We start from the raw sequence: 14,874 nt of genomic DNA, 5'->3' as shown, positions 1-14,874 counted from the left end.
TTTACTCGACTGCTCAGCGACCAACACGGCTCCTTCTCGTGCACCACGGAAGTGTGAGCCCCCGCGTCAACCAATCACAAGCGCTCACCCGCCCGGCTGGGAGGCGCCGGTGATACAAACCGAGGACCGCCGAAGCTGCAGCTCCAAACCAGACAGAGTGTCTAGACTGGAAGCTGACACAGATGTATGAGCTATTTATTAGATGTATTTAGGTATTTTATTCACAAGTAGTATTGTTTGATTATTCTAGATGTTTGCTTATATAAATGTTCCCTCTGCCTTACCTAATAAAGGATTTTCGTATCTTATTTAGGTTATATGTTCTTTGATGTATTAGGATAGCTTTTTCTGTTAATAGTTTTTTAGATTACTTTAATTATTATTGTTGTTATTCAGGCATACTTCATTTTTTTGTTTGTTTATTTGTTTATGAATTGGGTTACACTGTGTGAGGTTATATTATATAGGAGTAGGCAGCAGGACCAGCATGCATCTGGGAAGGCCTATGTTTGTTTTTTTACCAGAGCAGGAGAGGCAGCATTAGGAGTTCCTTTGTTCTTTTGTTTGTTTGCTTGTTTTGTTTTGTGAAATAGATTATGAGATGAACGGAATCCTGTATGGAAAATGCATTATTTTGCCTGCGTAAAGCACAAACCATGCACGGTGCGTCAGTGGCTCTTTCCTTCATGTTTGTTTTTGATTTATCTGATGAATGGCCACTACAACAGAGAAATGGAGGCACGCTAATTTGTGATATCTACCAATGTATTATCAGTTAACTGGACTATCAGCCATCACATACTTTGATCAACTCCTTCAGTGGTGTCCCTCTTTCTCTCTCTGCAGGGAAGTCATGCGTCTCTGGGGTTCAGTTGTTTGCCCATTTCATTGTGCTCAAGGACAGTATGTCAAAATAAACCGCACTTCTATGCTGTGGAACTTGCACCCTGCAACCACGTCGTATCAGCAACATCATTACTTTATTTGTTTGCCATTTTGCAGTTATATGAATGTATTATTGATCGGGCGACTTATTATTATTTCTCCTAACCCTTAATGTAAGATAAATTGTATCATATATACATATAGATGCATTTATCTCCATGTATTGATTGTTTAGTGATCTAGCTTTAATTAAGATGTATCAATTGCCTCTTGTTTCATGTAAACTTAAAAGAAAAAAGCCGTTTAGGTCTGTCTGGGCCTATGAAAATATCAGATTTCGTTTCACATGTTTCCTCGACAACATATGAGTTTCATTCGCTTATTTGACAGGAAAGGATCAAGAAAGAAAAAACAGTAAAAGGTTCATTTTCATCAGTTGTCCCTGGCCAGATTTTAGGAAGACACCTAAAAATAGAATAAAATGACATTTGCAAGCAGATGTATCTCATGTAGGTCATGGGATTTGGACCAATGCATGTTCTTGCCAACATCTGTACATCTTGAAACACAGTTACATACATCATTTGAAGAATCTATGTAATGCATGTTTTTCTAAAAGCACTTACTGCTTTTTCTTTTCTTTTTTAAAATGCAGTGCAGGTGCAATGAGACTGATTATGCACATATTGATGGAACGGACTGGGAAACCAGACAATAAGGTGATCATCTTCGTGGCATTGCACTGAATGGCCAGCAGGTGGCAGTGGAAGCTTGCATGCTTTTTGACGTGTGTCTCCAAAAAATCTCTGCAGACTCCATCATTGCTGAATGAGAAATGCAGCATCCCGATCAGTCACAGAATATCATGTATGGAATGCAGTGCTCACAAAACAACGATAAAGAGGATCAAGATTAAGTCAATTACAGCTCACTGTAACTTCTGCAGTGTTTTGGTGATTTTCGGTGATTTTGCTTTACACTTATTATACAACGAATCTACTAAGAAACCAGGCAGAAGGCTGTATCCATGTGGAGGCCACAGCTTTTGTCTCAATAATTCATAATGGTTTGAAGGCCGGGTCCAAATGTAGCTCGGATCTCAACTCATCATGTCACCATGTGAACTAGGTCAGAGCATCCAGAGTTAGCCGACGTTCAGGAGGCCGGTCGCCTGCTGCAAATGGAGGGAATATTGCAGATGTGTGTGTGTGTGTGTGTGTGTGTGTGTGTGTGTGTGTGTGTGTGTGTGTGTGTGTGTGTGTGTGTGTGTGTGTGTGGAGGGGGGGGGGTAATGGTGCTGATCTCAGGGCCGTGCGCTAATAGAGGACCAGGGGGTCATTGGAGCTAACATGGTCGCGATGGTGTGTTCAATTATCTCCCAACCAATCAGTGACAAACATGTGTGTGTGTGTGTGTGTGTGTGTGTGTGTGTGTGTGTGTGTGTGTGTTTGTGTTTCTTGTTTTATAGAGAACCACAAAATGGCCCACGTGAAGTGTCGAGGGAGTGCAGCGTGGAATGATTTGACGCCTAATCCCACATCAGTTAGGATGCTTTTTGCTTTTATTTTCAGTGGAGGGTTATTATTGTCTTTGTTTGGATGATTTGTGTTTCTTTATGCTCAAGGACAGCAGAGGGGGGGTATGCACGGAAAAGCCCCTGGAGGTGGTTTGTGATATTGGGCCTCATGAATAGAATTGACTCGACTTGACGTGTTGGTTTTTTAAATCCGGATTCAGAGTGAGTGACACTCCCATGATGGCTAATACTCACATGAGGGAGCAGCATAGTTGAGGTCAAAGTTGGGTCTGATCAGATTTATAGCACTAATAAACCGTTTTTCTGTTATGTGTTGGGGTTTCTTATGCCGTCACCACCTGGGGTTCAATTATTTGCCAGTGTTATGATGTCACATCGACCAGGAAGTGAGGATCCTTGTGAAAACGACGTATTTTGCCACAGGTGACGACTAAAAGTGGTGTAAAAGCACCACAAGTAGAAGACTGACATCAAAATCCAGCTAATTCTGCCAAGATAAGCTTTGGTGGAGATAAACCCCTCAGAATGAGAAATTATGTATTAAATTATTTAACCTGTAAAAGGGAAAATGTGTTGTTTCGTCTATCAAAAGTTGATTTTAGGGTCAAATATGGAAGGAGATTGTTTTCTTTATTCTTTCATGTGTCTTATATGCAGACACCAAAGTGTTGTAACATGTCAGAGTTGTGTCTCTACACATGTAAATTGTTCAATAAGTGGATGAATTATCATCTTATATCCCTAATTCCTGCCAGCATGTGTTTGTTGACAGTCCAGCTCTATAGAAAAGGTTGAATATGAGTATAGACAGGCTCCAGATCCTCTCATATAAAGTGATATACTACTTCATAACACATGTATATGCATGAGGTCAAATAACCATGAAGACACACAAAACGGGCCGGTAACCAACATTTATTTACCATCATCAACTTTACAATAAAACCAGAAACATCTGTCAACATTAGCAAAATAAAGAACAGAAATCAATCCAATGTATTTACAGAGACAAAGCAGATTCAGGCTCACATACGACAGATAAACAACTCTGCTTCATATCAAACCGCGACAGTGAACATAGCAAGCTTTAAGTGTTCTTTTTTTTTCTCCATAGTAAGGTAAAAATCAAAGTTGCCTATTCTTTTTTTTTTTTGGAATTTTTTTTTATTCTTTAAACAAACAAGTAATAGCGTCTCTGAATCTTTAAGATGCTTCTCTATAATACACCACAAAATACTTCAAATTTGGGTTAAAATATAGGAATGTAAAAAGTTGGCGAGTCTCTTAATTTTCTGATTTTGTTTTTTCATTTTTTTTTTTGTTGTTGCCTCTATTCAACAGTCATTTCAAGTGGTGGTGGTGTCCTAGTATCTAATTTCATTCCCTCAGCGAGGAGGCATCTTGATTTGCAGATTTTTTTTTTTAAGGGAAAAGATGCTTTGACTCCATCCTCCTCCATCCATCCTTCATCCATCTATACTTCACGGTGTCATTAGCTCGCGCTCTAGCCATTAAAATCCAATTTCCACACAGCGACCAGCCCACAGCCTAAAAACTCAGTCCGGGTCCAGATGTCGAGCAGTAACCGGGGAAGTGATCTAGTGAATCTAGTCTGTCGTCTTGTTATCATGACGAAAAAGTGGCACGTCGAAGGAGTCTCTCACATACATGTGTATATATTTACATATACATATATCCACATACATATGTATACATATACACACATATATATAAATATATATATATATATACTCTTAAATTCTCTCTTTCTCTCTTGAAAAACAGTTCAACCCAGTTCATTGTGAGCTCCAGGTACAATCACTCCTTCTTTTCAGAGGGAGCCGGGGTCGAGCTGCTCTCCTCTGTCGGTTTCGTGGCCTCGGGGGCCGGGGCAGCTGCCTCCTTGGCCTCCTCCTTGGGGGCCTCCTCTTTAGCCGGCCCCTCCTCCGCCTTCGGGGCCTCGGCCGCGGCGGCAGCAGCCTCCTCTTTCTTCTCCTCTTTCTTCTCCTCCTTCTTCTCCTCCTTCTTCTCATCCTTCTTCTCATCCTTCTTCTCCTCCGCCGGAGCGGCGGCTCCGTTCTCGGCGGGTTTCTCCTCAGAGGGGGTGGCGGCGGCGGAGGCGGAGGCGGTGGCGGCGGCGGCGGCGTCAGCGGGAGCCGCCTCCTCCTCCTTGACCGCCTCGCTCTTCTTGGTCTTCTTCAGGTTCAGTTTGAAGTTGAAGGACTTCTTCAGGGAGAACTTCTTCTTCTTCTTCTTGGGGGTCTCCTTGGCCGCCGCCTCGCCCTCGGGTTTGGCGGCCTCGCCGTCCGCAGCCGGCGCCGGCTCGATGGCGTCTCCTCCGGCGGCGGCTTCGGGCTCCTTGGCCGCATCGGCCGAGCCGTTGGTGGCGGCGGCGGCGTCTCCATCGGTCTTTGTGGAGACGTCCCCGTTGGATTTCACATGTCCATTCTCCTGGAGGAAAAAATGACAGAATAAGTCATCTGTATCTAAAGCTCAGACAGAAAATATATATATATTTATATATATATATTTTTTTAGAAAACCTCTCTGCACATGCATGAAAAACAAAAGGAAGCTATTTTACAGGCGCATTTCTCGTTTATTCTCGGAGCAGCGTCGTGCTCATCAATTAACCACCGTGTCGCCGGGCTCGGAGGCGACGCCTTGCAGTACCCGAGCCGAGCGATAGGCGGCGGTAGCGCCTCGCAGACCGGCCAGGGCTCCAGACAGACGGGCGGCTCAACAAAAGACAAGACCGGAGAGCTCATCGAAAAACACTCATGTCCCAAACAAATAATCACGTTTTAATGTACCCTAAATAAAATAAACACTGCTCGATTGATACATTTATTCATAATAAAGTAGAAATAATGTGTAATATTCACTCATAATGGGGGTTTAACGCATCACATGTATGACACAAATAAAAAACTGACATTGCCGGTTTACACATTTTTGGAAATCGTTACCCAGACGACGGCGGGGCTCGTGTGTGTGAAACAGGGAGGAGTGCTCGTGCCTACGTGCGCTCGCGCTGCCCCCCCAACCCCCATCCCCCTTTAATGCCATGGCACTATCACACACGTTGTGCGTTTTTTTGGGGGGGGGGAGTTCGAGCTCAGCTCACAGAAAATAAACCCTCAACGTGCTTTCATCTCGAGCTGCCAACCGAGATAAATAAAGAAGAGTTGTAGTTTTTGTTCTTCTTTTTTCGGTGCGCTCGAGACACAAAAAAAAGCCCCACCTGTCCTTGCCCCCGCCCCCCCTAAGAAAAATGTCCTCACATTCAGTTTGATCGATTCAGCGTCGACTAAATGTATTTTTCGTGTGAGAATATCAAAGTTGTATCAATGCGTATTTATTCCCATTGATAAAAATAAATAAAAACAGACGAAAGAGCGCACGAGGCTCGCGCGTAATTTACCTGTCCGTTGGTTTTGACAGCTGCAGCATCGGCGACGGCAGCGCTCGCCTCCGTGGCCACATCTCCCTTGGATGCCTGGGATCCCATTGTCTTCGGTAGGAGTGTGTGTGCGCGCGCGTGTGTGTGTGCGTGTGCGTGTTTGTTGGTCTTCCAAAAAGCAAATTAAAAAAAGAAAAACTTCAGCGACAAAAAAAAAGCAGAAGAGTGTGGTTGTTTTTTGTTGTAAGTTAATCCAAAACCTCCAGGTTAGAGTTAAGTATCCAGCGGTGAAGCGATGAAAAGTGTCGGGTTGTTTGTTGTTGTTTTTTGGTTCTGTTTTGTTATTATAATATTTTTTTTTTCTTCAAACGGCAGGTACTTCCTCTCGGTTGCTCCTGTGGTCAGACTTGTCACCCCGGTAGAGAGAGACCCTCTAAACTCAACACTGGTTGAACGCAACGCTTCAGACATACAGCAGGTTCGAGGCGCCGCCCGTGGGCGGGACCTAGCTGAGGTTCGACCAATCAGCGCGCAGTCTGAGGAGCAAGTCTAGCCAGCTCTGGCCAATCAAGCCTCCGCTCCCTAATTGTGCCCGCCCCTCAGGAGGACCCCCAGCGATGAAATCAATTTAGCTTAGCTCAAATTCAGTGTTTTATAAGCTTGACAGTACAAAAAATAATAACACTTAATAATTTTCTCTCCTTTTATCAGTGTGTCTGTTGCTATATGTGCTCATTTATTCATTTGTTCATGGTTGAGTGTTCAGTCAAACATGAGGAATATCTATCAGACATCTATAGCTTGATTATTAGGCAAGAATGAGGACTAATTATTGGATTTATTACAACATTTGCATGCTATGTAAGTGTGTGTGCAAGACCTAAACATGACTCATAGAAGTTGGTGTAAATATTAACAGGAATGACTGAATGAGTTTCGAAACTCTGATAACTTTAGTCACTTTAACAATTTACTTCCACCGCATCCAGGTTGACTGATACATGGGAATACATGACCGTTTCCATTTGGGCTGCAACTAACTGTTATTTTCATTGACTTTCGTTGGATTTTTGGTTCTATTAATTGGTTAATTTTGTGTATAAAATGTCAGAAAAAGAGTGAAAAATGTAAAGTTCATGTATTTAAATGGGTTGCTTTATCCACCTACTAGCCCTACACACAAATCATATTACATTTACTATAATTGAAGAATAAGAAAATGAGCCAACAGCAAGCTACTATTCTTTTCTAAAAAAAAGTGGCTTAAAATTATTAAATTAAATTGTATAAATGATAAATTAAAAACAATGTTGCATGTAATCATCTGATAGTTTCAGTTCCAGTTTACCATAATCCTCTTTTTATGAAATGAAGTAATGCACTGTGCAGCAATAGTTTCACTTTTGAGTATTTCTTAAGCAACCAGGGAAGTTTCTGAGTGAGTCACTTTTGGTTTCACACTCTGATTCAGCATTTAGTTGCAGTTTCCGTCAAATCTAATACAATAGGTTTTGCTGGAAGCACATTCTTTGCCAAATATTTATGATTCAGGGTCCTGTTATGAAACACAGTACGTTTCATTTGCCCCTTTTTACAAAAATTCCCAAATTTTGCTATATGCCTGACCAATATATAATTATCCAGAAACGGGACATCTATAGACGTACAACTCAGCATGTGACCAATTTCCCTTCGCTGTAGCCGGACAGTTAGCACGGCAATGATTCCGAATAAGTGAGTTATGGCGGTCATGAGATCTCGATCACGGCCTTTCAGAGATAAATGCAAAATATGTGACAGATGACATGACACAGGACAGGAATTTTGGCAAAATGTACAAATGAAACGAGATAGGAAATGTGGATTTTACATCTTATTAAGAGTTTATTGCGTCTATACTTTCCCATGCTCCCTTCTCCTCTCCGTTTATCCGTCTCAGTATATGAACAGCGATCAGCTGAGCACTAACATGAGCCTACTTTTGTCAGATAATGGTGAATAATGGTTTAATCCATTGTTCAATGTTGGTGATCGGGACTGGAGCACATGGATCAGCGACCAACTGCGTGTCACGCTGTCTCCTCACGGCTCCGTGACTACATTAGTTGTTCACTTCCGCTTGTCAACAACACATACCAGCAGCAAAACTATGTCAATGTGGTGATCATGCACATTCCACCTGACCGTTTTTTTTTCTCCTTCTTCAACCGCCACGCATTCCTCGCAACAGCTGTTAAAGCTGCAAAATCTCAAGATTTGCTAGAGGGGGGGAAAAGACTTCCAGTGTTCAGGGTCACAAATGATCGCCGCTGCGACCAATCAGCCGTAATGGATTTTGCGAGATTCAGGAAAACGTCGGAATGCGAGTCAGCGGCCCCGTCTTGACGATGAGGCCTCCGAGCTCTCCGTGTCACATGGGAGTCGACATGAACTGTGGCCACGTTGCATCACGATAGAAATGTGTTTGTAAGCGCGGTTATGGGAGTGTTTCATAGTGAAATATTCTATCAACGCGCGAAAAACCTCATTCAACATCATATCAGTCACCAGGCCACAAATATGTGGACTCTAATATCTCAACTCCCAAATCAAAACCATTGACATCAAAGGAATTATACATTTCTTTTAAATCAAAGAGAAGAAAAGATTCCATCTCCTCATCTGACTCTCGACAAGAGGAGCGATTGTGCTTTTATTCGCAAAATATCAAACTATTCATATGATATGCTGCTAGATTAGCCTCCAGTCGTCTGTGGGGGTCTTTCCACGGCGAACTTGGAAAATCATTTTCTCCGCCGCGTTGCCAAAGTGTTTCCACAAAGCTGAATGCACACGATTGTTTAAAATGAAATGTCACGCTTGAGCATTTTTTTATTCGCCTAATTTGGAGCTAAGGAGCCTGTAATCATATCTACACACAACAAAAATCAAACAAACAAAACAAGCCCTGTTAAAAAAAAGTAGGCCTACACAACTTTATGTGGCGCGTCCACACACTTTGGACTAGTTTGTGTCCCTCGGGGACATTTCCTAAACCGCGTTAAAAGTGTCCTTATGTCTCATGTGGAGCCCGAGGAGAAGTGAAGTGCGAGATTATTCTTGTATTATTCACAAGAGTCTCTTTTACCGCTTAAATAAGCAGCCGCACATCCCTAATGTAAAGAGGATTATTGTGGGGATTTGTAAGTGGGTTTTGTTATTATTGCAGGGACCAGGATTTGTGTTTGCATCCGAGTCCGTTAAAACATCAATGGAGCCTCTTCGACTTCCCTTCTTATCTGAGGTTTTGCCCTCGCTGCACTCGCTTCATCACACTGAGTGGACAACCTTTTCTTACACACACACACACACACACACACACACACACACACACACACATGTATCACGCTGCATCTATCTAGCCGGCCTTGTAAATGTCATAATAATGTGTCCACTGTGTGCTTGCTGAGGAATGCCTGGTACGCTGGCCCTCCCCGTCTCCTCAAGCCATCTTCTCCTGTGAATGGGCTTCTTTAGCCGGCTTGAGGTAGCTCAGCCTTGGGAGGGAGGAAGGGGAGGAAGGAGGGGGGTAGATACGGCATCATGTTTAACTTTTGCAGATGGAGTCACATCAAGTGCTCCTTTTCTTCTCCGTCCATGTAAAACCCGGTTCCTGTGTGACGGCAACGACGGCGGCGCTGAGGGCAGAGACGAGGCGCAGGCTCCTCGTCTCCTCGTCTCCTCATCTCCTCATCTGCACACTTGACACTTTGCTCTGTGTGTATGTATGTATGTGTGTGTGTGTGTTCACACATGTGCGCCTGTGTGCTATGTGCATATAAGGGAAGCATTGTCGAGGGACCAGCGAGCGTCAGGGGGAGAAAGGCACGGAGAGGCAACATAGACACACATTATGCACCCGGACACATGGCGTACAAAGCAAGGAGAGCATCAGCTGGGACAGAGTTCATGTAGATGGGCCGAGGGGTTGGAATGCAGAGAGGAGGGGCGTCGGGGTTCTGTATGACAGAGCCGGGGCCTTAGATGTCAAGAAAGGGACGGTGGGGGAGGCAGAAGACGGCCACAGGTTCTGTAGACGCAGTCACGTCATTGTTTGGACGTGTCTGACGTCTGACATCAGGTATGGCCACGGTATGTGATAAGAAGTCAGAAAGATGGGGCCAAGATGTAGATAAAAATGGTGCCAGACCAGGGAGGAGGCCTGAAGAAGACAAGGAACAGAAGAGTCATATCTGAGGATTGAAGTACCGGGTTGGGAATACTGACTTTACGGGTGATACCTTGAATTCTAGAAGAAAACTTAGTTTTTCTCACGTGCCTCTATAATGAACGGAGAATCAAGAAAAGGACAAAAACAGATTCAATCTTGATGGATTTAGGTAAACGACATCACTCTCTCACAGGTCGTGCAGTGTGATCCAAGTCGTGCACTCACTACTTTTACGTTTTCTACGTTTACGGCAACATGTTGCTATTTGAAACACTTCTGCCACGATTCCTGATGAGTTTTAAGTATTTGAAATAGCAAGAATTTGCCAAAACGACATGAACAAGACTTGGATTATACTCCACGAGTTGTGTGAGTGTGTGAATGGATCTTTTGATATAGTTTAGCTGTTCTGAAAACTGGCCTCCATTTGCTTCAATTCATCAAGAATGACAACCAAAATGAAATGCAACACGTGGGGAGTAATCGACATACAAATGGTACTTTAAGTTCCAACTACCAGCTCGTTTGAACCGGTTTACAGCATGGGGTTGCATCATTAAAACCTGCCTCGGTTTGACTTTTCACATCGAATCTAATCAAATTGGATTGAAACGTTCATGAATTCTGCACAAAATATCTGTTGACGTAATTATCCATCATATTCGTTTTGGATGAAATGACGAACTATCAACTAAATGCCTGAAATAAGGTCTGAGGTTCACAGAACCTGAAGACATTTTAACATTTTGTTCTAGGTCATAAAATATGTCAGTAAATACTCTTGAAGCTTTCAAACTATTCTAACCATAACATGCAACTTGTATGTTCATGGCAGATGTCACGCTAAGAGAAAAAGCTTTTGTAGAAGACAAAAACAAAGCTTCTTGGTGGTGGCGTTGAACTCGTGTGAGCATGTGTGTTTATCGCCTAATGTTTGCTTTTTACTTCAGAGATCATAAAAGTCGTGTTCATTTGTGAAGGTAAAGGTATGAAGGTGCGTTTAAAACAGTTAAACAATCAATGGCATTTAACTTTCCTCTGAAGGAAGTCACCTAACTCTCTGGTGCTTCACTGACTCAGGGTGTGCCGGTGAGAGCAAGGTGCTTTCCCATCATGGTAAATAAAGAAGGTGGGGGGAAACTGAAAGTACGGTTTCATATTCACCCCTAGCAACATAAAACAGATAATTTAGTCTCCATAGCAAAACGTTGACTGATTTTCACTCGACGGTCCGGGCTTAAATAAAGGAGACACGGTATCCGCTCAAGGTTCAGATGAGTGTTCATCGCTAATGGTTTGCAAAACTAAAGCCTCGACATTAACTCCATTAAAGCTTCAAAGAGCAGATATCCGATTAGTCTCTCGGCCTGAACTGGTCATTCAACACCAACCGCCTCGAACGGCCCGGGAAAAGGATTACGTAGAGATCGCTTGAAGCCTAATTGAGCCAATCATGCCCTTTAACGTTCTCTGTTGCTCGCTGTCACAATGGTAAACCGCTCAGCCTCAAGGAATTGTCCAAGTTGTCCCTGACCTTTGACCCAGTCTTCTGTCTCCCCGTCCTTATACCCCCCCCCCCATCACACAGAGGGCCTACTTCATCCCCGGGTCACTGTTACCTGCCCCGTGGCGTTCGTCCCGTGGCAGTCGTTATTCATTTTCGTGTCACGGTACTTCTTTTAACTTACGTGTGATCCCTCACTCGCTCTTTCTTTCAGCGAAGCCATGAGCTCTGTCTCCCAAAGGCGCCATTGTTCATCTCCCTATGGATGAGCATCACAAGGTAGGAAAGCAATAGAGAGAGGCGGAAGGGACAAAGGATTATGGGTATTAACCAGCAGAAACCGAGCTGATCACCGAAGAGAATGTTCTGAAGGTTAATGAATGCTTTTCTTTGGGGGGACGATGTCAAACAAACAAGGAATTTTATGTTTGGATGATTAAGTCAATATATATATATATATATATTTTAAGCCTAGAGTCCCCGCCCTGGATTATAATCACCGCTTTTAATTAAAGCCAGCCAAGTGCTCGCTCAATCGTGTATAAGCAGCGATTCCCAGCCCTCGTGGAGGGACAATAGATAGCATATGGCTCGGCGTTTGAGCTGACAGATGTCCACGCTGGACAAATACAGAGCAGGAGAAAACAAAATAATCATGACTTTAGCTTTTGAGCCCGACTGGCCTGGGGTCAAAGGGGGTCAGAGTTAGGGGCCAAACAACAATGGTACAAGGAAGTGGGGAGGTGCAGCGTTGTAGTTAAATGTCAGCTAAGTAGGTCACGCCAACATGCTGTCTTGGGTGACAAAGAAGCAGCTTGACGATACGGTTATGGGGCTTCATCTTCCTCATGTTTCTAGGATTTGAGAGAGAAATTGTGGTCAAAAGTCCAACAAGCAGACTCAGAGAAGTGTTGGGACTTTCCATTTACAACTCAAATGCTGGTGACCCATTTAGACCCACGGTGATATCACCCTGCCGAGCAAGCTCACGACATTTTACTTTCACTTTCAGCCCACAACCTCTTTCATTGAGTTTTGGTCAGAGAGGGGGAATCCCTGTGGGGATTTCCCAAGAGAAGGTTTACAGTGTAAATACTGTAGTAAAGAGGAGATATTTGGTGTTTTTTCACCCCCTAATGTAGTAAATGTAGTAAAGAAATGTGAAAATGTCCCTGTTTCTTTTTTTAATGGTGTTGCATAAGACTTGCTTTTGAAATTAAGCCTATTTTCAGGAAATGAAGCGTATACTTTGTCATAAATGTGGAACTTCAGACTTCTTGTTACCCACCAACCAAGAAATGACTCGACTCAGCCTTCCAGTCTGTCTTTGTCTCACATACTGTACACACACACACACACACACACACACACACACACACACACACACACACACACACACACACACACGCACACACGCCTGGCACATGCAGCACTGGAAATGGTGTCAGCCCAGTATAAATCCCTTTTGACATACGAGCGTGCCAGTGACCTTATTACCATGACAACAGTTTCCACGGGATAATAACGTCGTGGCAGCGCTGACACAATATGACACAACAGCGCAGACACTCATTGTGTGACGCGGCGCTTGATAGGTGAGCCGCTCGCTTTTTTTGCTTCCTCTTTCCTCCTTTCCTCTCGTCTCTTGGCGCTTCACGTACTTTTTTTTCTTGCCTTGCCCTGATTTCGCTCTCGTGTTTCTCCTTTGTTGGGTAACGTGCAGTGCATTTGTGGAAAAGCATTCTTCCTGCAGCTCTTAAAACAAGATTCATATGAAGGTAGGTCAGGCCTATCTCTGGGCTTGTGAGCGCTCACTTCCAGTGTGTGTGTGTGTGTGTGTGTGTGTGTGTTTCGAATTTGTGTACACCCACGCGAGAGTCCTAAAATAAATGCTTCTTCTTCTTTCATACATGTGAGCGTATTCAGCAGAACTGAACAACACATCCACCCCCTCCCTTTCCCTCTTCTGCCTCCTCCTCTCTGCTTCGCTTTCCACCATCCGTCCTGAGTGGGAGAGACAGGGAATGTCAGAAGGAAAGTAGGGGAATTGGGAAGACCATGGAAAAGAGAGAAAAGCAGGGCTTTGCATGCTATTTGGACCAAAAATACACCAGAGTCTTGGGCTCGGTTTGTCATTCTGTGTTCATCTCATGAATGCAAACTTCGAGGAACGGCAGAAGGAAAGGGGAGTAAAAAAAAAAGAGACACTGCGCTTGAAGACTGCAGAAGAAGAGCTGAGTATTCGATGTGGGAGCTCAGCTGAACTCATTTTACGTTATTAAAGGAACACTGCAACCATTTCACACACATCCTCATCATCATCACAGGGAAGACAGTTGTGTAATGTTTTATTGTAAGACACAACCGAGACGAGGACATCGAAAGATGCTGTCTTTTGTATTTGTCTCAAGACCCTATAAATGTGGCGAAGCATCCGCTTTGTTATCTTCATGTCAAAAACTGGTGCCTGTGTTACCCACAATGCAACAGTGCGGCCCAAGGTTCGGCGCGGTATGCCGGTCGCTAACGTAGCTTCGAGCTGCAGGGATGCAGAGATGAAGAGCGGACTACAAAAGTGTGGTAAGAAACTTTATAACCTGTGATCTTCAGCCACAAAAAAAATAAACAACGACTCAAAAACACGTAATAAAAATACTTTGATGTGTGAAAAAGGTGAACGTACCCTTTAAGACCAACACCATTTTCATTTCAACCTCCTACTTTCCTATTTATGACCCACTTCAACTTCATTTGGCCGAGTTGCATAACAGGTTTCCTGCACACGTTCACCCACTCTGAGAGCTGAACATGTGTATTTTTAAGGAAAGTCAAAAATCACCCAGATTGCAAGCTAATATTAGAAACATGTTGAATTCTGCATGTTGAAACAGTGGAAACATGCTGTACAACATATTGACACAACATTAATATTTCCGCCTTGCTAGCTGAACTCCTCTACAACCCTTTGATTTGTCATCGTCAGCCCAAAGGAGTTCATTTCAGGACTCCAAAGAAATATTCTGCATGTGGACACTTGGTGAATTTAAGTGAGCCGGAGAGGCAGTGAGAGTTTATGTACCGGGGGATGGATGGATGGGCGGTGAGTCAGAGGAGAGATGGAGGCAGACAGAGGAGAGGGAGAAGTGCTGATGAATGGGTTGATGGCACACTGACCCACTAATGTTTTCCGCTGCACTGCCAGTGGCTTCTCCTGGCCCGTTGAAACACACACACACACACACACACACACACATACACACACACACATACTCAAGAGTGATACGTGCACATCCACTTGCAAATGATTAAGCCCTGGACTTACTACTTCTTTCCAT

At 43.6% G+C, this 14,874-nt stretch overlaps 1 protein-coding gene across 1 annotated transcript; it reads right to left on the bottom strand.

Moving 5' to 3' along the window:
* Positions 1–3,321: 3,321 nt before the first annotated feature.
* marcksl1b (MARCKS-like 1b) lies at positions 3,322–5,985 on the bottom strand. Its single transcript, XM_079232207.1, has 2 exons — positions 5,847–5,985; positions 3,322–4,873 (listed from the first exon to the last, which is right to left on the bottom strand). The coding sequence occupies exons 1-2, from the start codon at positions 5,931–5,933 to the stop codon at positions 4,241–4,243; spliced, it is 720 nt and encodes a 239-aa protein (XP_079088333.1). The 5' UTR covers positions 5,934–5,985; the 3' UTR covers positions 3,322–4,240.
* Between the last annotated feature and the right edge of the window lie 8,889 nt (positions 5,986–14,874).

Source organism: Taurulus bubalis (assembly GCF_910589615.1).
Source record: "Taurulus bubalis genome assembly, chromosome: 16".
In the NCBI taxonomy this organism is placed as follows: Eukaryota; Metazoa; Chordata; class Actinopteri; order Perciformes; family Cottidae; genus Taurulus; species Taurulus bubalis.
The sequence above is the reverse complement of the archived record's forward strand: the minus strand, read 5'-3'. Positions and strand labels throughout refer to the sequence as shown.

Bases quoted from the DNA above. Each gene is read 5' to 3' on its own strand.
- marcksl1b (XM_079232207.1), bottom strand. From the start codon at position 5,933: ATGGGATCCCAGGCATCCAAGGGAGATGTGGCCACGGAGGCGAGCGCT. The intron at 4,874-5,846 runs GTAAATTACGCG...TTTTTCCTCCAG, and splicing joins CTGTCAAAACCAACGGACAG to GAGAATGGACATGTGAAATC.